The sequence below is a fragment of the Cornus florida genome, unplaced genomic scaffold (genome assembly GCF_030987335.1).
Source record: "Cornus florida cultivar Cherokee Brave unplaced genomic scaffold, ASM3098733v1 CherokeeBrave_3.0.0_Hap2_Chr10, whole genome shotgun sequence".
NCBI lineage: Eukaryota > Viridiplantae > Streptophyta > Magnoliopsida > Cornales > Cornaceae > Cornus > Cornus florida.
In genome coordinates this window covers 9741933-9764891 of record NW_026775580.1, presented here as the reverse complement: position 1 = coordinate 9764891, position 22959 = coordinate 9741933, and the positions used below count along the sequence as shown (strand labels likewise).

Genomic DNA, 22959 nt, shown 5'->3' with positions numbered 1-22959 from the left:
CAAGGTAAATAATCACATGCCTTACATATAATGAATAAGAAAGAGAGAAAGGGGTCATGTAAGGGATTCAGATACAACACTTCCATCTTCACATAATCATCATCACCATCCACATGCAATGCAATGCATGAAATGTCCAATGCAACAACACACCATATCCACAACCTTTTATATCCATCCACAAGTCTCTCACCAACATGACTCTTATGCCCATGAACACCAATATGTCATGTGTATGAAAATGCTTCAAATATAACCATTCACTACTCATCATGCTTCTATAATACAATAGACAATTCTATGGTCACAACAAGATTAATTAACAATTATAGCATGCTTTAAGTATTATAATATCACCTAACATGTGAATAGCCAATAACATCACAACAACTATATAAGGAAAATACAAAAGTTAAACATATAATCACATATGACACCTTAATTTAACAAAGCTCAATTATAAACCAAAACCCTAGAATCTAATCATGGATTTAAACATCAAATTGACATGCTAAAGAAGGGGAAAAATATCTAATTAACTACCAAATTCAAGGAATATGACAATTAAATAACTCTATCTCTTTGAAGGGAAAACTCCCAAATTTTTGAAATTCTCAAATTTGATCACCCAATTGGAAATCTGCTTCGATCACATTGTAGCTCTCGTCGAGCTCTACAACTTTGCCTTCAATGGCAAAGCTCAAATCCCACGAGAAGAAGATGAAATCTAGGCTTAAAACTTAGGTTTTTAAAGAAGGAAGTCTCGGCAGAAATGAGAGGAAAGAATGACCAAAAAGAAAAGAAGATGTGGTCCTTGTATATGCATAATCAATCGTGGGTCCCACTTGGATAAAAAATACTCGCTTTATCCCATAATACATGTCCTGTAAGGGGAATCCAACTTTTTATAGCAGTGGAGTTTTAATAGTTTTTTATTATATTGATAAGAGTGAAGTTTCAAATATGCCCTTACTAAAAGACAAAATAGTGTTTCATAATTAGTGCAATTGTTTAGCTAAAATGATAGTTTGGGAATGTTATAAAAAATAGTACATTCAATTTTGGAATATGACATGTTTTTTTGGGATATCCAAAAATGGAAAGATGGACAACTATTTTGGGACGGAAGGAGTATCTCTTTTGTCTCATTCGTAACATATATATACACACATACACATGCTACAATTACACATCTAAGCACATAGCTACATAATTATGCATCAAATAAATATAATGAAATGCATATGGACTAAAAAGACTACTCGCGTACAAAAAATCCGGGTGCGTGACCTACACGGGGCCTCCAGGACAAAAAATTTGAAAAATGTTTAAATGATCCAAAATGCATTTCTAAGAGTTCTAAACTTAAATAAATGCCCCAATCAACTCTCGGGATTCACACGACACACCCCACGGTATTCGACATGCACAACGAGTTGATAAATAAATAAATTTAGAAAAATCAAAAAATGCCTTTAATTGAAAAAATGAAAAAATGAGAAACGTCACACAAAAATTGTAACGATCTATTAACAAGCCATAACAATTCCAGCAAGACCAAACAACTCTTGCAAGTTTTGTCGGTGCAAAGTGAAAGCTTCAATTCTAGCTCTAGGTGGCTGTAGGTGAGGATGAAAACCGGTGGTTAATAATGCTGAGGGTAGTTCATAATGCTAAGGGTATTTCGGTTATTTATATAATCTTATATTTTATATCAAAAATTATTATTTTATTGAGGGCAATAGTGCCTTTTCTCACCTTTTTAGGTGCTATTTGGCTGCAATTTTTGATGGGGTGGAAGTGTTAAAAAACGACGCCAACTTTTATCTAATCGTAGAAATCTCGGAAAGTATGAATATAATTAATCCTTTTATTTATGATGCAACTGTTGGGAAATGTAAAAATTTTCAGAAATTCGAAGAAGCTTTTCATAATGCCAAACCTTGATTCTTGATTCATGGTTTATTCCATAAAACGCTGGAATGAAATTTAGATACAAACTAAACTTAGTGCACCGACTGTTCGTCCCATGATATATGTCCTTCATTTTTCAATAAAAAGTGAAAAATAAAAAGAAGATGAACCAGCAGCTTCATGGGTCTAAAAAGAATCCACTGGACTGATTGGACTTCCGATTCATTCATCTTCATATTCTTTAATGCTGAGGTAAGAGGATTGAATCTGGCAATGCCCCTCACAGTTTCAATTATATTTTTTACTCCCAATAAATAACTTTATTGTTTTTGAATGCCTCATCCTCGTTTTAATGTCGTTACTGCCATTTTTAATTTTATTTTACAAAAAGTCACATATTCATTTGGTAAAGAAAATATCATTTGGTCAGTGATCTTGACTGCAGATTGACCATAGAAAACCATATCTGTTTTTTTTTTTTTTTTTATTACACATCTCACGTCTTTCTGTTCATTTTACAAATTTATTTATTTATTTATTTTTTTGTGCCATAATTAATTTCACCAGATATGAGGGTTCAGCGAGGGGTAAATTTGAAATTAAACACCAGAACCATGCGCAATCCCCGTAAAGTAGAGCTACTAACGGTCACTTCTCTTCCATACAACCCGGTTGAATCCGTTACAGAAACCTCAAACCGTTTTGTTAGAACAACCTTGCAGAAAATAGAAGACAATGGGTTTGTTGTTGTTCTTCAGGTCTCACCATGATGATGTCTTCTACTTTTTCTACATTTACAGCTGTTTTCCTCCATCTCTGGTGCCAAGATTTACGATAAATATGCATTATTTCTTAGAGAAAAGACAACAGAAATATTTTTTAGTACTATTTCTCAAGGTGGTTCATCTGAATTGTGCTTTCAAGTAATGGCAGGAGGAGGAGGAGGAGGAAATTCTTCATCTAGGGAGCTTGATCAGACACCCACATGGGCGGTTGCTTTGGTTTGTGCCATTATCATTTTAATCTCCATATATTTGGAGAAAGTTCTTCATCACATTGGAGAGGTAATTTTAATCATATTTTAATTTTTTTATTGGTAGAGTTATTTATTTATTTATTATTTTTGTAAAATAAATGAAAGATGAGGGCCTGCCTTTAATTTTTCTTTTTATGCTAGAATTATATATATAAGCATTATTTCTCTATATCAGTGGGATAAAGAGACAAGTGGCTTGTCAAGAGATTTAGAGTTATTTGGTTATAGTTTTTAATACACTTGAGTAGGGGCCGAGCCAGAAATTTTAATTTTGGGGGATTATATATTGAGAAAATATCAGTTTGAAAATAAGAAAAAACAACCTAAATAAGTAGTGATGAATACTAATATACAAATTAAAAATAAAAATAGAAAAGAGGAAGCCATAAATTAGTGGTAAAAAAAGAAGTAAAGAAAAAACTTTGTTGAATGTGACTTTATTCAACAATTGTTTCAATTTTTAAAAAATTTAATTTTCAAAAACAAAATAATTTGATTACCTTGAGAAAAACATGTCATTATAACCTTGATAAAAGATTAGTAGAAAAAATGTAACATTTTATCTGAACAAATTTTTACAAACTTGAACCAAGTACATTAGTTTTAGTAACTTATACAAGTAATAACTATAGAATTTGTCATCTGGGTAGTGACAAATTAAAAATATTAACATATATAATAATATTGTTGTTGTAGGCTTTCTTTTTTTCTTTTCTTTTTTATTTTTTTAAGTTTGTTAGTTGTTTGCATTCTTGTCATCTTTGTCTCACAATATCTTACTTTTTTCTACTTCCCAAAACTCTCGAGACTCACAAATGGAGTATAATTTTAGATATTTATCTTGTAAACAAATATCATTAAAGGAAAATGGTTGACAAGAAAGGATAATGTATTTGTATTAAAAAAGGAAATATTAGTGTAATTTTTTCTTTTTTATTCTTGAATTGGTATAGTAGATATGTATTATACATGCGTATATATAAATGTAAATGAAAGAAAGATATATTGTAGTAAGAACTATCATAACTGTTAGATTATATTAGGTTTAGGGTTTTGAAGTGTATAGGGTGTTTGGTTGTCCAAGAGGGGTGATGGTACACGATTGATGGTGTATATAGCAGTGAGGGTTGCTTTCCCCAAGAAAGAGGTTGGAATAGAAGCAAAAAGAGTGAGTGAGCGAACTTAGTATAAAATGTGTTGAAGTTTGCACTCAACTCGACCATTTTGTTGTGATATGCTTGGGCAGGATGTGTTAGAAATAGTGCCATAATGTTTGTGTATTTAAAAAAATTCATTTGTTCATATTTTAAATTATTGTCGGAACAAATTTTTTTATATTTTTGGAAAACTGAGTTGAAATCATTTTGGCAATTTTGATTTGAAAATTTTGATATATGTTAAGCAGTTTTAAACGGTTTTTCATAAAAAAATATCCATGTGAATCGCAAAAAATCACCAATAAACATGACAAATATCATGATCCCCTATTGTAGATATTGGAGAAGGTTCCTACACATCAAAATGAATAAGATCAAAAGGAGCAGAAGCACAAGACTCACTTTTATGAAAAGGGAAGGCATATTGTTTTCCTAAGTGACATGAAATGCAATCAAAATTCTTAACTTTAACTTGACCTAACAAACCAATAGAGACTAAGGTTTGGACACAAGGTAAGGAAGCACGACCTAAGTGAGAGTGACTTAACTCAAGAGAAGGGGAATTGACTTGTGTACATGCATTAGAGATGGTAAGAGTAGTCAGGTGGAGAGGGGAGAGTTCGAACAATCTTCCAATCTTAGGCCCAGTCCTAATAATCTGTCCTATTCGAGGATCTGTGCAACACAACCATTAGAAGAAAATGTTATATTCAAGCTTAACTCTGTTCATTGACCAACAAATAAAAGATTAAGAGAAAGTTTTGGTACAAGATAGACATTTAGAATAGATAATTGAGAATGAGAAATAGTTCTTGTATGACTAATGGCTGTGGTGGATCCATCGGTTGTGTGGATGACAGGTGAGTGAGGTGTATGAGTTTGAGTGGTAAGAAAAGTAGAGTGAGATGTCGTATGATTACAGCAAGTAGAGTTAAAATACCAATATGAATTCTTATATGGTGTAGTAGAAAGAGAAGAGTTAGATGCACTTTGTATTTTGGTCAAAACCTTATAGATAATTGCCTCAAGGTCAGTTGTAGAGAATGCAAATGAGGAAAATGAAGACTCGCCAGGAGTGCTAGACACTGATGCTGAAGGCGGTGACTGTAGTGTCACGATACCGGTGGTAGCCATAACTGGAGTAGATTGATTGAATTTACTGTAATGCTTGTTGTGACGAGAAGATGCTAACTGAGAAGGCATTGGTGAAGGAGCATAAGACGTGGCTAAATCAAATGGGAATCTGCAAGCGTGCCTTCCTTTTTACCAGCTTTTGGAGAAATTCTTGAATAAGATGAAGGACATCATTTTGTGCCATTTAGAAATTTCAAATGCAAAAATGGACCGCTTATCTGCAATCAATGTGAAAAACTGGGCTGGAATGGTATGTGCAAATTTTTTTTCCTGATGCTGCTAATGTGGCATAATACTTTAACCTGTGCAGACTAATGACATGTTTACTGATATGGAAAATATGCTGACAATGTGGATATTGACATGGTAGAAGAGTGGGAACCGCTGCTGATGTGTTAATTGACTTGGCAAAAGCGGGACCCCTGGTGTTAATGTGGGAGTTGACCTGGCTGCTGAGGTGGCAGTGCCATGGTTGCTAACTTGTGTTGGTTTTGTTGATGTGTACTGATGTGGCGCATGTTGGACACCTAGCGCGCGTGAGCAATTGTGAGCGCGTGGAAGCGCGTTTGTGCGCTTGGCGGCATATTTGAGTGTGGACATGCACGTGAGTGACTGGTGGCGTGTGGTGGCATATTTGAGCCTGGACACACGCGTGAGCGACTGGTGGCTCGTGGTGGAGCGAGCTGGAGACCAGTGTCTTCCGATGGTGTGTGGGAGGTCTGTTTGGGGCGATTCTGGCGGCATATTGACGGTCTTGGTCTGTACTTTCGGTTAATGTGATCAGAAACTCAAAAGGACATCTGGAAGACCACCTGATTTTGCAGTGTCAGTGCTTGAACGCCGTGTATGGAGGTGGCGGCACTGGTGGTGGTGTCCCTTAACGACTGAAAATGTCCTAAAATGGGTGGAGAGAATGAAAAGAAAATTGAAGAACAAGTTTTAAGAACCTTGCTCTAATACCATGTTGAAAGAGAGAGAAAATATGGAACTCTATAATGTGTGAGTTAAGTGATACACAAGATACAAGAGTACATGGGTTTATATAGGCGAGGATATGGGATAGGTGACTGAGTAAAAGTTGAGTCGGATGAGTGAGTTCATGGCTACACCGAGGTGTACTCATTTGTTGTTGCTGTTCTTTGTATCCTGCACTATCTCAAGGGTACTATGTTTCATGGACTTTATTTTTCTCATCAGTCAGTACTTCGTGCTTATAGAGATACTGATTTGGCAGGAGACCCAACAGATCAACGTTCTACTATAGGTTTTTGCATCTTTCTTGGTGACTCAGTCATCTCTTAGCGTAGCAAGAAACATATTGTTGTGGCTCGATCTAAAACAGAAGTCGAGTACAGAGCACTTGCAGATGCGACTTCTGAGCTACTGTGGTTACGTTGACTTCTTCATTTACTACCACTTCTGTTCATTGTGATAATGGAGTGCAATTCAGATTGCATACAATGATGTCTTTCATGAGCGTACCAAGTACATTGAGATTGATTGTCATTTTGTTCGTCATCACCTTCTTCAGAATTTATTGTAGTGGTGGTCCATCACTTCCCATGATCAAATAACAGATGTCTTCACCAAAATGCTTCCGCCCGGTCGATTTCGAGATCTTATTTCCAAACTCAAGATGGTTTCGTATAACCTACCTTAACTTTGAGGGGGGATGTTAGATTATATTAGGGTTAGGGTTTTGATGTGTATAGCTGCCGCCTCACCTACCCTTTGTTTCCATGAATAGAATTGCTTGGGCAACAACATTCACTCACCTACCCCCCATATCCTCGCCTATATAAACCCATGTACTCTTGTATATTGCGTATCACTTAACTTAATACATTACAGAGTTTCATATTTTCTCTCTTTTTAACAATAACAATGAACTTATATATATATATATATATATATATATATATATATATTTTTTTTTTTTTTTTTCTTACCAAAAAAAAAAAAAAATCTTTTATTTTTATCTAACAAGATTTGAGCTTTGAAAAATAGGTTAAAATGGCCGAAATTGAAAACGTTTACGAGTTTTGAGATGATAAAGTTATTTTTATTCCTAAACTCACAATTTGGGACAAAAGCAAAGTTGATGATAATGATGAAACTCATAGTGGTTGGGGCCAATGAATAAGTGTTGAAATATTTTGGGGGGCCAATTAAAATATTCTATTAGTTGTGGGCGTCACAAGTTAGATTCATTTGCATTATATTATACTATTTTTTGGAGGGGCCATGGCCCCCCAGCCCCCCTCTAGCTCCGCCGCTGCACCTAAGTTTTTTCAAGTTCCCATGTTTGTGGCTATTGAAATGACTGTGAACTGGAGAGAGGTAAAACAAAAAGTAAAAAGATATTGACTGGATTGGGGGAAGGAAGATGAAAAGATATTTCTTCTAGCGAGAGAACTCATATGAGGGCATTTTTTATTTTATTTTATTTTTATAGCTTTTTGGGGGATAGATATTCCCTAGTTTAGGCAACTAAACCTCGTTTCTGGGGTATAGATATTCCCTTGTTTAGGCAACTAAACCTCAGTACAAGAATTGTTCTTATATATTGGAAAACAAATCTAAACTTTTTTGTTGTTAGCAATTTGGAGTTAAATTAATAATTTTGTGTAAATGGGTTTTTACAAGGGCTTGGTTAGTTATTGGAAAACAGAACTAAACTTTTCTGACTTTTTTTTTTCCCCTTATAAGTTTAAGTAATGCAAGTTCTGTTTCAGTGGTGTGAGAAAAGGCGCAAAAAAGCTTTGCGTAAAGCTCTTGAGAAGGTTAAAGGAGGTAATTAAGACCATTAACTTTTGTTCCTCAGTAACAATATCTTAATTGAAGAAATTGTGTTTAAAATTAAATCAATTGTTAATTTCTACAACTAACTTATTCTAAGTGCTCCTATTGTGGTTCTTATTTATCCATCACATTCTTGTTGATTACTTTTGCAGAGCTTATGGTTCTAGGATTCATTTCCCTACTACTGACATTTGGGAAGAACTACATTGCCAAAATCTGTATTCCCTTACAGTTAGCAAACACAATGTTGCCATGCCACAAGAAAGGGACCCACAAATTCCACAATGCTGAAGCAAACCATCACCCTCATAAGGGTGAGCCAGGACATCATCGGAGGCTTCTATGGAATGAACATAGATTTCTAGCAGCTGATGGTCCACCTAAAGGTTGCAAACCGGTAAGAGTTTTTCATTTTTTATTTGTGTGTGTGTGTGTTCAACAGTTACTTTGAGATATCTACTTTGTGATAGAGTAGATAGATTATTTATTTATTATTACTAAATAGGATAGTTTTAATATTCAAAGTATTCTGCTCACTTCTATTCAAGATGAAACTTCTTGGCCTATTCCAGTTTTAAATGATTTTATGTTGATTCATAGAATAAATAGGGGCTGTTGAGAAATGTCTGGACAGAGCCATAGATCTGTAAGGGAGTGATAAAAATCCCATTTTCACGCCAGAGATGTTATTTACGAACAAGCCAATATTAGTAAACACAAACTTGGAATAAAATCATAGATTAGGTGATTCTGGTTTTTTATTTCATGGGTTAATAGTTTAAGCTCAGTTACCCATCTATATATGTATCCTTCCTCTGGGTACGTCTTTCATCCATAGGTTTTATTGTTCTCTTAGGACAAATATGGGAACTGGCATTTTGAATTCACTCCCCTTTTGGTTACTGTTGTTGAATTTGGGAGATGGAGATTGTGGTGAATTTGAATAAAGAATCAAAGATGGGTGGATAAAGTATAAACGAGGACTAATTACTTTATCTTATCACATTATAAGAAATGTGAAGATAACTGGCCATATAAATGCAGCTAGCTAAGCTATGTAGAACAAAAATGCTGGGCCACCAAGAAATGAATATATGGAAAAATGCTTAGATCGACACTTTGATTGATGTCCACTATTTTTCAGTGCAGTTTTTTCAGAATACTCTCAATGGACTAATGCTTCGATCGATATGTAGTATATTCTATTCTTCGAACCTATTAACCCTTTGATTGTTCGATGCTCACTATCACTGTCTCAATTGCCCATTTGATCGACAGACACTATAATTCAACTCTCCGTAATCTCTTCAAATTATGAAAATTTTAACTTACACTTGAAGAAACAAGCTTAAATAACTTCAAAACTCTAAATCAAACTAAAACCTAACAAAAACGAAAGATTTTTATTATTATTTTTAATATAGATAATAAAAGCTATATCGTGCCACAATCTTAGCCAATCAAATCAATTGAAAGTTCAATCAATGTTTATCAAATATGAACCCACGAAATTCATGATCTTCAAACTTTGATAAAAACAAATGACCAATAAATTAGTTCAGAGTTTATTGCATTTATAATCTTTTAGTAATCAATTCATTGAATCATGTGCACTAATTTTGTTTAGCTCAACCCAAATAAAAACATCATCTAATTTGTTTTGTCTATTTTTTTCATACTCTTTTTGTTTCTATTTCATGATGGCTTTCACTTTAGTGGGCAGCCAGTTATTTCGTACGACACATTATGATATTCATTATGAAAAACTATGCAGTCAAATATCACAATTTATTGTTTTCTTGTCATTTTGGCTGCTTCACACATATTTTTATTCATGTTTCTTTCAGCTCATCACATGCCATGGATGGTTGCACATGGCATGTGATCTAGACCTATAGTGGCGGTTAATAGGTATTTTAGGATGAATTACCCATTTTAACAATTTTCAAAATCTAAAACTGACTTGAACAGAATTTAGATTCAAATCATTGCAAATAATAAAAATCTAAGAATCCATAAAAGTAAGGAGCAGATAAAAAGTAAAGTGATAAAAGAATCATGGGATCTCGTTTAGGCAAACCAAAATCCACTATGTAAGATATATAGTACAACTTAAGTTAACAATCTCTACCGGTCTACCCCAAGAATCCCTTAGTTATCTTCTGACACAGAAAACTCCAAGCTTTCTCCTGGAAGTCTCCAGGCAGTCTTTCTCTCCTCAACAGCATTTTCTCTTCATGAATCTGCTTCTCTAGTGATTTCGGTCTCAGCCACTAGGTTTCCACTGCATCAATCTTTGTGTATGGATTGAATAGTTGTGTTGAACACTTCATTGAAATAAGCAGCAGTTGACATTTAACACGTGAATATTAAGTATGATGAATGCAAAAAGAAAAACTAAATATGCACCTTTAAAGCTCACAATTAATACTTATCAAAAAAAAAAAAAAAAAAAAAGATAAAAGAAAGGCTCACAAATAATGTCCCTCTATGAAAATCTGAGTGTATGAGAAATGTATGTATTCTGCCCAGGAGTATTGTATATATAGGCAGCATAGAGATATAGAGAGACTAGGGTTGTAAGTTTTAACAGGCCTCGAAACTAACTTTTCCAGACAGCTGGATTGATCAAAATTGTAGTCGATTGACTCCCCAGAAGCCCTCGATCGATCCCTTGATCGAAGTCTACTTCAGTGTAAACTTGGAAATTTCAAGTAGGAAGTTTCCAAAATTCTTACTTAAAAAGAATATTTGGCTTCCTAAAAGGAGGTTCTAGAAGCAATATTTCTTTTTACTTATTTGAAACAAATTTCCTGACCATCTTCTTGCTGAAAAAGGTCTTTACATTTATGTAACCAAACCTCACACTTTTTTGTAGAAGGAATTTTGAAGCATGTGCTTATGCTATAGCTAATACCGTTATGTTATTACTGTTGGCGGTAAAACTATTTTTTATTTTTATTTTTTAAAAAAGGAGACATGATATCTCAATTAAAAACAACTGCCTCTCTTGCTCCTCTTTTTAAAAATTATTCTCATATGTTGAGGTGTCATTGCTTGGTGCAATTTCAAAAGTTTAGGCTGCAATCATGAGAATGTGGGTTTGAATCTTAGAGCAGTCACTTCTAGTTGATTCAATCCACCATCTTAGCACCTTGAATAGGTGGGATAAAGAATATCTTGAGTGCAATCTAGAGGCATGTCTGTACGACATTGTCTCTTTCACTCAAAATAGAAGTTTCCAGAAAACGGTTTTGATTTCTTACTTAAATTGTAACTCTTATACAAGTTGTTCCAGTTTTGATGTTGTCAAGGTTTACTCAGTTTTGATGTTGTCATGATATATCAATTAAAAACAACTGCCTCTCTTGCTCCTCTTTTTAAAAATTATTCTCGTATGTTGAGGTGTCATTGCTTGGTGCAATGGCAAAAGTTTAGGCTGCAATCATGAGAATGTGGGTTTGAATCTTAGAGCAGTCACTTCTAGTTGATTCAAACCACCATCTTAGCACCTTGAATAGGTGGGATAAAGAATATCTTGAGTGCAATCTAGAGGCATGTCTGTACGACATTTGTCTCTTTCACTCAAAATAGAAGTTTCTAGAAAAAGGTTTTGATTTCTTACTTAAATTGTAACTCTTATACAAGTTGTTCCAGTTTTGATGTTGTCAAGGTTTACTCAGTTTTGATGTTGTCAAGGTTTACTCAGTCTCTGAACTTTAATTAACATTATGGATTTCATGTGGGCTCTAAAAATTTCAGTTATGATATATCTATATATATATATATATATATATATATGCATTGATTACATAAATTCCTGTTATTCCAGGTCATTACTAATACAATTTTTGTCAATAGGGGCATGTGCCGCTTATATCTATCCATGGATTACATCAATTACACATCTTCATATTCTTTTTGGCGGTGTTTCATGTTGTCTTTAGTGCCATAACAATGACACTTGGGAGATTAAAGGTGGGTGTTCATATGTAATTGTTTTTTGTGATTTTGTTGTTCATATATCATAATACTTGAAAGTGTTGTTAAATTAAAATGGAGAAGAGGATGCAAGTGGCATGAGTGGTTTAAGTGTCACTTGAGATTGGTTTTTATCTTTTCCCTCTGATTATTTTGAGTTCTCTCCTAGTCATGCTGGAGATGGCTTTTCCCATTTCAGCAACTTTCTTTCCTGATTCAATTTTTATATGGCACAATCAAAGAAGCACGCCACTTTTAAGAAAGAGCCTTATTTGTGTAGGACACGGACATTTATGGAACACTTTCAGACATGAAACTGACACATCTCACCCTGTCCCCCCTCCCCCCCAACCCAAAAAAAAAAAAGAAAAAGAAAAAAATAAAAGAAAATCAAAACTCCAACCTATCTAGAAACATATGCAACATACAATACACTAATATAGTAGGTGGTAATATACCATTGAACCCCCAAAATTTTGCAAAGATGGGACACATAATATCAAAACTCCAACAAATCTAAAAGCATATACAAAAGTCCAACCTCCGACCAATAGCATAGTTTCCATGGAAAAAATTAAAATACCTCTAATATAGCAGGTGGTGAAATGCCAGCTTCCAGAAGATTTCTTTTGGTAACCAATGAGTAGATTGGAACCTAATCTTCACTTTCTCCCTCTCATTCATTCATTATTCCTTTCCCCTGTTCTCTTTCTCTCTCTAAAATCTAGGCATAAAACACAATTTACTTAGATCATGAAACCTCTCTCCCAAATATTTTCAAGATTGATTGATAAAATTTTTACGCAGATTTGTCCCCCAGATCAATTAAGTTTCCCACATTTTCAGTTAGTAGATATATGTCGAAAGAGAGAGAGAGAAAGAGAATATATGAAAACGTATATGTTATTGAGTGAGTAATACAATAATACAATGGTGTTTATATAGAAGAAGCTACAGGAGTAGGTAAGTGCAGAACAAGTAAACCCTATACATAGTAATTCTATATATGGTAATGAGGGGTAGGTGACAACTCATACAATACTAATTGTACATGTGTGACAACTCACACAATACTAACTGTACACGTGTGACAACTCATACAATATTGTACAGCGTGACAACTCATACAATATTGTACAACACTCCCCCTCAAGTTGGAGACTAAATGTCAGTAACTCCCAACTTGCTACATATGGAATCAGTAGAGTTCTTGGGAAAAGCCTTAGTGAAGATGTCTGCCAGCTGTCTACCAGAAGGAACAAAAGGTGTAACAATCTCATTCGAGTCAACTTTAGATCGAATGAAATGGCATTCTACTTCAATGTGTTTAGTCCTCTCATCGTAGACTGGATTGCTAGCAATATGAATAGTTGTTTGATTATTACAATGAAGAGAAATTGGGTATTGGACTGAAATCCCAAGTTCCTGTAAAAGAGTTTTCAACCAAGTAAGTTCATAGGCAGTGTGTGCCATGGCATGATACTCTGCTGCAGTACTGGAACGAGCCACAACTGACTATTTCTTGCTCCTCCAAGTTACTAGATTTCCTCCTATGAAGGTGTAGTAACCCGTTGTGGACCGTCAATCAGAAGGAGAACTGGCCCAATCTGCATCTGTGTATCCCTTACTCCGAAGATGTCTAGAAGATCGATAAAGCAGACCACGTCCCGAAGCACCCTTGAGATACTTTAAGATGCGTACAACTGCCTCCATGTAAGGTACCTGAGGACTGGTTATGAACTGTCTCACAACATTGACTACATAGGAGATGTCTGGACGAGTGATTGTGAGGTAATAAGTTTACCTACAAGTCTCCGATACATCTCTGGATCATCGAGTGGGTCACCATTATCCACCTTAAGTTTTACATTAGTCTCCATGGGTGTAGCTACAGGTTTCGAACCAAGATATCCAGTATCCTGTAAGAGATCAAGAGTATACTTCCGCAGAGAAAGTCTAATGCCTTGCTTCGACCGAGTCACCTCAATTCCTTGAAAATACCGAAGTTTGCCCAAATCCTTAGGAAGGAAGCTAGAACTCAAGTGATGGATTAGAACTTATATCCCATCTTTGTCACTGCTGGTGATAACGATATCATTTACATACACTACAAGAATCATAATACCACGTTTCGTTTTCTTAAAAAGAGAGAGTGGTCAGCCTAGCTTCTGGTCATACCATGAGCTACCATTGCTTTATTGAACTTATCAAACTATACACGAGGGGACTATTTGAGGCTATAGATAGACTTCTTGAGATAACACACACACTCCCCCTTATACTCAAACCCAAGTGGTTGAGTCATATAGACTGTCTTAGTAAGGTCACCGTGCAGAAAGACATTTTTAACATCAAGTTGATGAAGTGGCCAATCTAGATTAGTTACAAGAGAGATTATCACACGAACAGAATTTAGTTTGGCCACAGGAGAGAACGTCTTAGTATAATCAAGGCCATAAGTCTGAGTGTAGCCTTTAGCGACAAGTTGAGCTTTGAGACAATCAACATTACCATTAGGCTTTTGTTTAATAGTAAAAACCTAACGACAACCAACAACCTGAGTATCAGCAGGGTTAGGAACAAGGTCCCAAGTATGATTCAATTTTAAAGCATTTATTTCTTCTTCCATAGCTTTCCTCCACCCTAAATGAGAAAGTGCCTCCCTGTAGAACTTAGGAAGAGCAATAGAGGATAATGACAAAGAAAAAGCTTGAAAGGAGGACATTTTATTATTCGAAACAAAATTGGAGATAGGGTGATTGGTACAAGACCGTTTACCTTTCCAAACACCAATAGGTTTATCAAGATCAGAGTCCGCAGAGATGGAAGAATCTCCAGGCGTTGAAGCGATTGGTGGAAGTGGCAAGGCTGGGTTTACTACTTTAGTCATTGGAACATGATTAACTACTCTTTTTCGGCGATGAGTATAGACACGAAGAGCTGGTGGGATGTTAGAATAAAAAACTGGAGTTGGAAGAATAAACTCTTGAAGAACAGAGTCCTCCAGGCGACTGCCTTCCTGGGAATAATAAAGAATATCCTCAAAGAAAGTTACATCACACACACAAATTGTTTATGAAGAGTTGGATTGTAACATTTATATCCCTTTTGAGTGCAAGAATAACCTAAGAAAATACATTTGTGAGTACGAGGATCAAGTTTATCTCATCCCGGACTTAGATTATGAACAAAACAGACACACCCAAACACCTTTGGAGGAATGGAAAAAGGGTTTTTGTCAGAAAACATCATTTGGAAGAGTGATTTTCCTTGAAGGACCCTAGAAGGCATCCGGTTTAAAAGATAAGTAGCAACCAAAATTACATCTACCCAAAAATGTTTTGGAACATGCATTTGAATTATTAAGGCACGAGCGATAACTAGGAGTGGGCCATTCTTCCGTTCAGCAACTCCATTTTGTTGGGGGTATCAACACAAGATGTTTGATGGATAATGCCCCTTGAGTCAAGAAACTTTTGAAAAACATTAAGTTTATATTCAAGGGCATTGTCAGTTCTAAGAACATGCAATTTTGCATCAAACTTCGGATCTGACGCCTTTACCTGGTGATTTGCCTATTGCTCTCCGTAAAGGTATTCGGTCGTGTGTTATTGCACATCCCATTTCTAACTTTGTCTCCTACCGTCATATTTCATCCTCTTTATCTTGTTTTTTATCCAAAGTATCTGCTACTTTTGTTCCCAAGACTTTACAGGATGCTCTCTCTGATCTGGGTTGGCGACAAGCCATGGTGGATGAAATGGATTCCCATCATCGTAATGGAACATGGGATCTTGTTCCCTTACCTCCGGGCTCCAAAATGGTTGGTTGTAAGTGGGTCTACACAGTTAAATACCTTCATGATGGGTCTATTGAGCGGTTGAAGGCTCGTCTAGTGGCAAAGGGGTAAACTCAGACTTTTGGTGTTGATTATGATGAGACTTTTTCCCCAGTTGCTAAGATTTCTTCTATTCGGGTTCTTATTTCCATTGTTGCCAATTTTAATTGGCCGTTGTTTCAATTGGATGTCAAAAATGCCTTCTTACATGGTGATCTGGTTGAAGAAGTTTATATGGAGCAACCACCTGGGTTTGTTGCACAGGGGGAGTATCGTCACACTGTTTGTCGCCTTAAGAAGGCCTTGTATGGATTGAAACAATCTCCACGGGCTTGGTTTGGAAAATTCTCTGAGGCGGCATTAGAATTTGGTCTTAACAGATGCCAGACCGATCATTCGGTATTTCACCTGCGCACTAAAGCTGGCTTCATTTTTCTTGTGGTGTATGTAGATGACATTATGATCACAGGTGATGATTCTGCAGGCATTGCTAAGTTGAAGTTGTTTCTGCAAAATCGATTCCACACTAAAGACTTGGGTAAACTTAGGTACTTCTTGGGTATTGAAGTTGCTAGATCCAAGGAAGGTATAAGTTTATCTCAACAAAAATATGTGTTGGACTTGCTAGAAGAAACGGGTATGTTAGGTGGTCGTCCGGTTGATGCTCTTATGGATTCAAATACAAAACTTGTGTCTGATGAGGGTAATCTATTTAATGACCCGGGCAGCTTTCGTCACCTTGTTGGGAAATTAATTTATCTCACTCTCACTCGGCCTGATATTTCATATGCAGTTAGTGTTGTGAGTCAGTTCATAGGAGCTCTTAGAATGCCACATTAGATTGCTGTTCTTCGGATTATCCGATATCTCAAGCAAGCTCCAGGTTTTGGGTTACTATACAAATCAAATGGTCATCTCGGGGTGGAAGGTTTTATAGATGCTGATTGGGTTGGTTCTCCTTCAGATAGGAGATCTACTACAGGCTATTGTACATTTGTAGGAGGAAATCTTTTTACGTGGAAAAGTAAAAAGCAAACGGTGGTAGCTCGATCTAGTGGTGAAGCTGAGTACAGGGCAATGGCCCATACCACTAGTGAGTTGACATGGATACAACATTTCTAAAAGAACTTGGGTTGACAGTTGAAGCTTTTACTCCATTGTTCTGTGATAACCAAGCAGCTATTCACATTGCATCGAATCCTGTGTTTCATGAGAGGACCAAACATATTGAGGTTGATTGTCACTTTGTTCGGGAAAAACTATTAAGTGGGAGCATCTCTACTCCATTTGTGAAGTCTGAAGATCAACTAGCTAATATGTTTACCAAAACACTGGGTCATAACCTGTTAAGGACTATTTATTCCAAGCTGGGATTATTTGATATATATTCTCCAGCTTGAGGGGGAGTGTTAGAATGTTTATATCCTCCATAATATTGGTTCCTTATGTAATTACCTATAGTAGTTAGGCTTATTATGTAATAAAGCAATATTGTGTAATGAGGGTGTATAACCCTTGTTCTTTATATAAGCCTCGTTGAGAGGGCTGAAGACAATACACAGAATATACATCTCTCTCTCTCTCTTTCTCCCTCTATCTCTTATGAATTTGAGCACATCCTTTCGCTACATTCTATTATAATAACAAGTTTTAGAAATTACACATAAGCCCCAACATTATATAAGTAATAACAAATAAGCCCTTGACAACACTCCCCCTCAAGCTGGTGCAAAGATATCTATCATGCCCAGCTTGACTAACATATTTTGCAAGCAAGTCTTGCTTACAAATCAGCCCAAGATGAAGCTTTTCCTTGATGAAGTGTCGATTGATTGCAATATGCTTTGTCCTATCATGTTGAATTGGATTGTGGGCAATGCTAATAGCAGCCTTGTTGTCACAATACAACTTCATTAACTCGTGAATAGGATAACCCAACTCACGCAGCATCGTACGTAGCCATCACAAACTCCATGTGCCATAGATCTGAACTCAGCCCTTGCATTAGATCTAGTTACTACATACTATTTCTTGCTTCGCCATGAAACAAGATTACCTCCAACAAATGTGCAATATCCTGAAGTAGATCGTCGATTTGTCACAGACCCTGCCCAATCAGCGTCAATATAGGCTTCAACACGCAGGTGGCCATGGCTGCCAAACAATATCCCCTTACCAGGTGAACCGTTGAGGTAGCAACGAACATGATGAGCTGCCTCAAGGTGAGGTGTATGTGGAGCATGCATAAACTGACTAATTACACTAACAACGTAGGCAATATCCGGGCGCGTGAGAGATAAGTAAATCAGTCTCCCAACCAATCGCTAAAATCTTCCCACAGAATCTAATGGGTCTCCATTTGCATCATTAAGCTTATGGTTCTGCTCAATGGGAATATTAATCGGTCTAGCTCCAAGCCTGCCTGTTTCAGCCAATAAATCTAACACATACTTCCATTGAGAAAAATGAACACCCCTTTCTTCGATCTGCACAGCTCGATGCCAAGAAAGTATCTCAATGATCCAAGGTTTTTAACCTCGAACTCTATCCCCAAGAATGACTTCATTCGACGAATCTCTTCTGGATCATTTCTAGTGATAACAATATCATCAACATATACAATAAGGGCAGTGGCGCAGTCCTTGTGCTTCTTGATGAAGAGAGTATGATCTGCTTGACTTTGTGTGTACCCTACTCTTTTCATAGCAGTGTTGAACCTCTCAAACCAAGCACATGGCGACTACTTTAACCCATACAAGGCTTTATTTAGCTTGCACACTAATTCTGACCATTAGGAAGCTTAAACCCTAACGGCATAGTCATATACACCTCTTCCTCCAAGTCACCATGAAGGAAAGCATTCTTTACATCCAGCTGATGCAAGGGACAATTCAAATTAGCTACCAAAGAAAGAAGAACACGTATAGAGTTCTTCTTGGCAACTGGAGCAAATGTTTCCAGATAATTAATTCCATAGGTCTGAGTGAAGCCCTTTGCAACTAACCGAGCTTTATATCTCTCAATTGTTCCATCTGCATGATACTTTATTGTGTAGACCCATTTGCAGCCCACTGGTTTCTTACCCCTTGGTAATGGAACAATATCCCAAGTACCATTCTTCTCAAGGGCCTTCATTTCTTCAAGCATAGCTTTCTTCTATAGAATTTGACTGAGAGCATCTGAAACACTAGAAGGAATAGATTCAGAGGAGATACATGAAGTGAAAGCACGATATGTTGGAGATAAGACATCATAGGATATAAACTGAGATATGGGATGCTTTGTACAACTACGAACACCCTTACGATAGGCAATAAGGACATTAAGATCAACATAAATGCTATTGGGAAAAGAATCAGGAGTATCAATGTCAACTAAGGTATTACCTGGATCGAGGGAGACTTCTTGGTCCTGAGGTGAGTCAATAACTTGTTTTGCCCTCCTAGTGTAGACAATTGGCTGCTTTCCCTGCTGCAAATCATTAGTGTTAGGAGGACTAGATATAGGCACCTCAGTAAGATGCTCCCCCTGAATGGGAACAGGTAAAGGAAGGGGGCATTCCCTCTGAATGGACAACGGATTCTCTACCTGTATAGTAGTCTCCCATTGTAGAGAATCCCAAGTAGTGGAAAAAAAATGGAACAGACTCAAAGAATGTAACATCTATGGAGACAAACCGATGACGTGTGGTAGGGTTATAACACCGATACCTTTTCTGAGTGGCGAAGTATCCAAGAAAGACACATCGGATTGCCTTAGAGTCCATTTTGTCCTTGTGATGATGAATGTGAACATAACAAACACAACCAAACACTTTTGGAGGGACAGTAAACAAGGCAGTGTCATGGTGGTAGACAGAGAAGTGGGATTGATAGCCAAGAACCTTAGAAGGCATGCAATTGATAAGGTATGTAGCTGTTAAGGTTGCATCAGCCTAATAACTTTTAGGCACTCCCATCCTAATTAAAAGAGAACGGGTCACCTCCGTAATATGACGGTGTTTTCTTTCAGCTACACCATTCTGTTGTGGTGTATCGACACAAGAGGTTTGATGGCAATCTCGTTATCAGTAAAAAAGAAGGCAAGACCACCATACATAAACTCTCATCCATTATCAGATCGAAGGATTTTGAGTGGACACCAAACTGAGTACATACCATCTATGAAAGGTTTTAAAAATGGAATGAACTTCATCTTTGGTTTTCATTAAATAAAGCCAAGTTGGATCCGTGGTACGTGTGGATGTGATTAACACTACTTCCTTGCAAACAAATCCCATCTTGAAATCTCTTCAAAACCCTCCACACCCACTAGGGTTTTCACAAACTTGCCCTAGGGTTTCAATTACAAACCTAGAGCTTTACAAACCATGCTCTGATATCATGTTGAGTTTAAGATATAATCAAATTAAAAGTAAATGATAAAGAATAAGAAGAAAAAGAGAAGAAAGCGGATGAGAGAGAAAGAATGAAAGAATACTTTTATCCTTCCACCACATTCTATTTATAATAACAAGTTTCAGAAATTACACATAAGCCCTAACATTATATAAGTAATAACAAATAAGTCCCCGACAACAGATACAACAACAACAACATCAACTAAACCATAAATAAGCCATGCCATGCTAATGGGATGCAAAGATATGTTAATGTCGCTCTATATTTCCAAAACTTTTCCGTTTTTCCATTCCAAACTGTTAATGCAACCCGGCTATAATAGCTCCCATGGCAGCTCTATGGCACCACAAGAGAAGGATTGGCTAACAATCCCTGACCACAAGGCAAATCCAGGGCGTCTTTTGGGGCCTAGGTAGCTCAACCACGCTAGGGTCCCTCCTTAATTCCCTCTAGATTACATTAACGCCACGGACCACTAGGTAGCTCCTAGGCGCTCGAGTTTTCGCAAACCACTTTTCAAATCTAATCCCCAAAATAAGTTTTGTTTCTTTTCAAAATCAATTCCCCATTCATGCCCAATGTCCATGTATGAATGTCTCAATAATGCCATCACTATGCCAACATGTAATCCCATACATTACAACATGCTCAAGTTTGCACAATTAAAATATATCTAGTACATTAACTTTCACACTATTAACTTCACATCATAACATATAAACATTTTAGGCATATCATTATTCAAATCAAGCATGCATTTTTTACCACAATTCAATTAGGCATGTATATCAATTCAAGTAGGCATGTATATCAATTCACTTATCACATAATTACCAATATCACATTTCACATATACAAACCCTAATTACCACAATTAAAATATACAAATTAAGCATGCTTTTGACCAAATTAAAGAGGAATAATTCACCAAAATCAAAGAAATGAGCCTTAGAAACCCCTACCTCAAGAAATTGAAGAAAAGCCCCAATAATTCCCAAAATTCGACAAATCCAAAGGTGCTCCAAACGAGACTTTGCTGCGATCAAATCGAAGCTCTCGTCGTGCTGGTTGACTTTGCTTTCAGTGGCAAAGCCAAAATCCAAGTGGAAAAGTGTAGATCTAGGCTTGAATTTGGAAGAAGAAAAATAAAAAAGAAAATAGCAGAGAGAGGGATATAGATGGCGAAGGAAGAAGGAAATCGAAGGAGATTGTCATCATTGTCATGTAATGACCAAATGGTCATTAGTAATAACTAAATCAACAGCGGGTCCCACGTGATAAACAAAATATCTATGCACATGTACATACACTAAACACACTACAACCACACATTTAAACACATAGTCACATAAATATACATCAAATATAATGTATGAAACTCAACGGTCCCAAAAAAATAATCCCTGTGCACAACAAATTCGGTTGCGGGTCCCACTCGGGACCTCCTGGCCTAAAAAACTGAAAAATGTCAAAATGACTAACAATGCATTTCTAAGAGTCCCGAACTTGAAGAAATGCCCAACTAAATCTTGGAACTCACTCGAAACTCACCCAGCACCTCTTATGGTGTCCGGCATGCAAAACGAGGCAATGAATAAAATAATCCAAAAAAATCGAAAAATCCCAAAAAAATGGAAAATAGGGAAAATGAGAATTATTACAGGAAGATTTTAGCGATTGGTTGGGAGACTGATTTACTTATCTCTCACGTGCTCAGATATTGCCTACGCTGTTTGTGTGATTAGCCAGTTTATGCATGCTCTACGTGCACCTCACCTTGAGGCAGCTCATCATGTTCTTCGCTACCTCAAGGGTTTACCTGGTAAGGGTATATTGTTTGGTAGTCATGGCCACTTGCGTGTTGAAGCCTATACTGATGCTGATTTGGCAAGGTCTGTGAGATCGACAATCTACTTCAGGATATTGCACATTTGTTGGAGTTTGTCTTGTTTCATAGCGAAGCAAGAAATAGTATGTAGTAGCTAGATCTAGTGCAGAAGCTGAGTTCAAATCCATGGCACATGGATTTTGTTAGTTGTTATGGCTACGTATGATGTTAGGTGAGTTGGGTTATCCTGTTTGCGAGTTAATGAAGTTGTATTGTGACAACAAGGCTACTATTAGCATTGCTCACAATCCAGTTCAACATGACAGGACAAAGCACATTGAAGTCGATCGACAGTTCATCAAGGAAAAGCTTCCTCTTGGGCTGATTTGTACTCTATACGTCAGCACACATGATTAGGTTGTTAATGTTTTGACTAATGGTGTGAGCAAGACTTGCTTGCAAAATATGTTAGGCAAGCTGGGCATGATAGATATATTTGCACCAGCTTAAGGGGGAGTGCTGTCAGGGGCTTATTTGTTATTACTTATGTAATGTTAGGGCTTATGTGTAATTTCTAAAACTTGTTATTATAAATAGAATGTGGTGGAAGGATGAAAGTATTCCTTCATTCTTTCTCTCTTTCCCCATCTCTCTCTCTTTTTCTCTCATCCGTTTTCTTATCTTTTTCTTTTTCTTCTTTATCACTTACTCTTGATTTGATTATATCTTAAAGTCAGCAATACTATTTGTAATTACAAGTTTGTATAATCTCATATATAGTATATCTTTATTTAGGCCCTTAAGAAATTGTATCCAGGGTAATATATAACTAATCATCTGGTAATGTCTTGGGACCTTCAAGTCTTTTT

The 22959-nt window shown here is 36.5% G+C and overlaps 1 protein-coding gene across 3 annotated transcripts in view; it reads left to right on the top strand.

Annotated features, from left to right (window-relative positions):
- The first annotated feature begins 2201 nt into the window (after positions 1-2201).
- Positions 2202-22959, top strand: part of LOC132278719 (MLO-like protein 9) — a 54862-nt gene continuing 34104 nt past the window's right edge. The window contains exons 1-4 of one of the 3 annotated variants that reach the window (XM_059780579.1): positions 2204-2978; positions 7977-8034; positions 8196-8440; positions 11905-12021. In XM_059780579.1, coding sequence (XP_059636562.1) covers positions 2841-2978; positions 7977-8034; positions 8196-8440; positions 11905-12021 — 558 coding nt within the window. In that variant the 5' untranslated portion in view covers positions 2204-2840. Of the gene's footprint in view, positions 2979-7976; positions 8035-8195; positions 8441-11904; positions 12022-22959 lie in introns of all 3 variants that reach the window. The other 2 variants (XM_059780581.1, XM_059780580.1) reach the window with 2 other exon arrangements.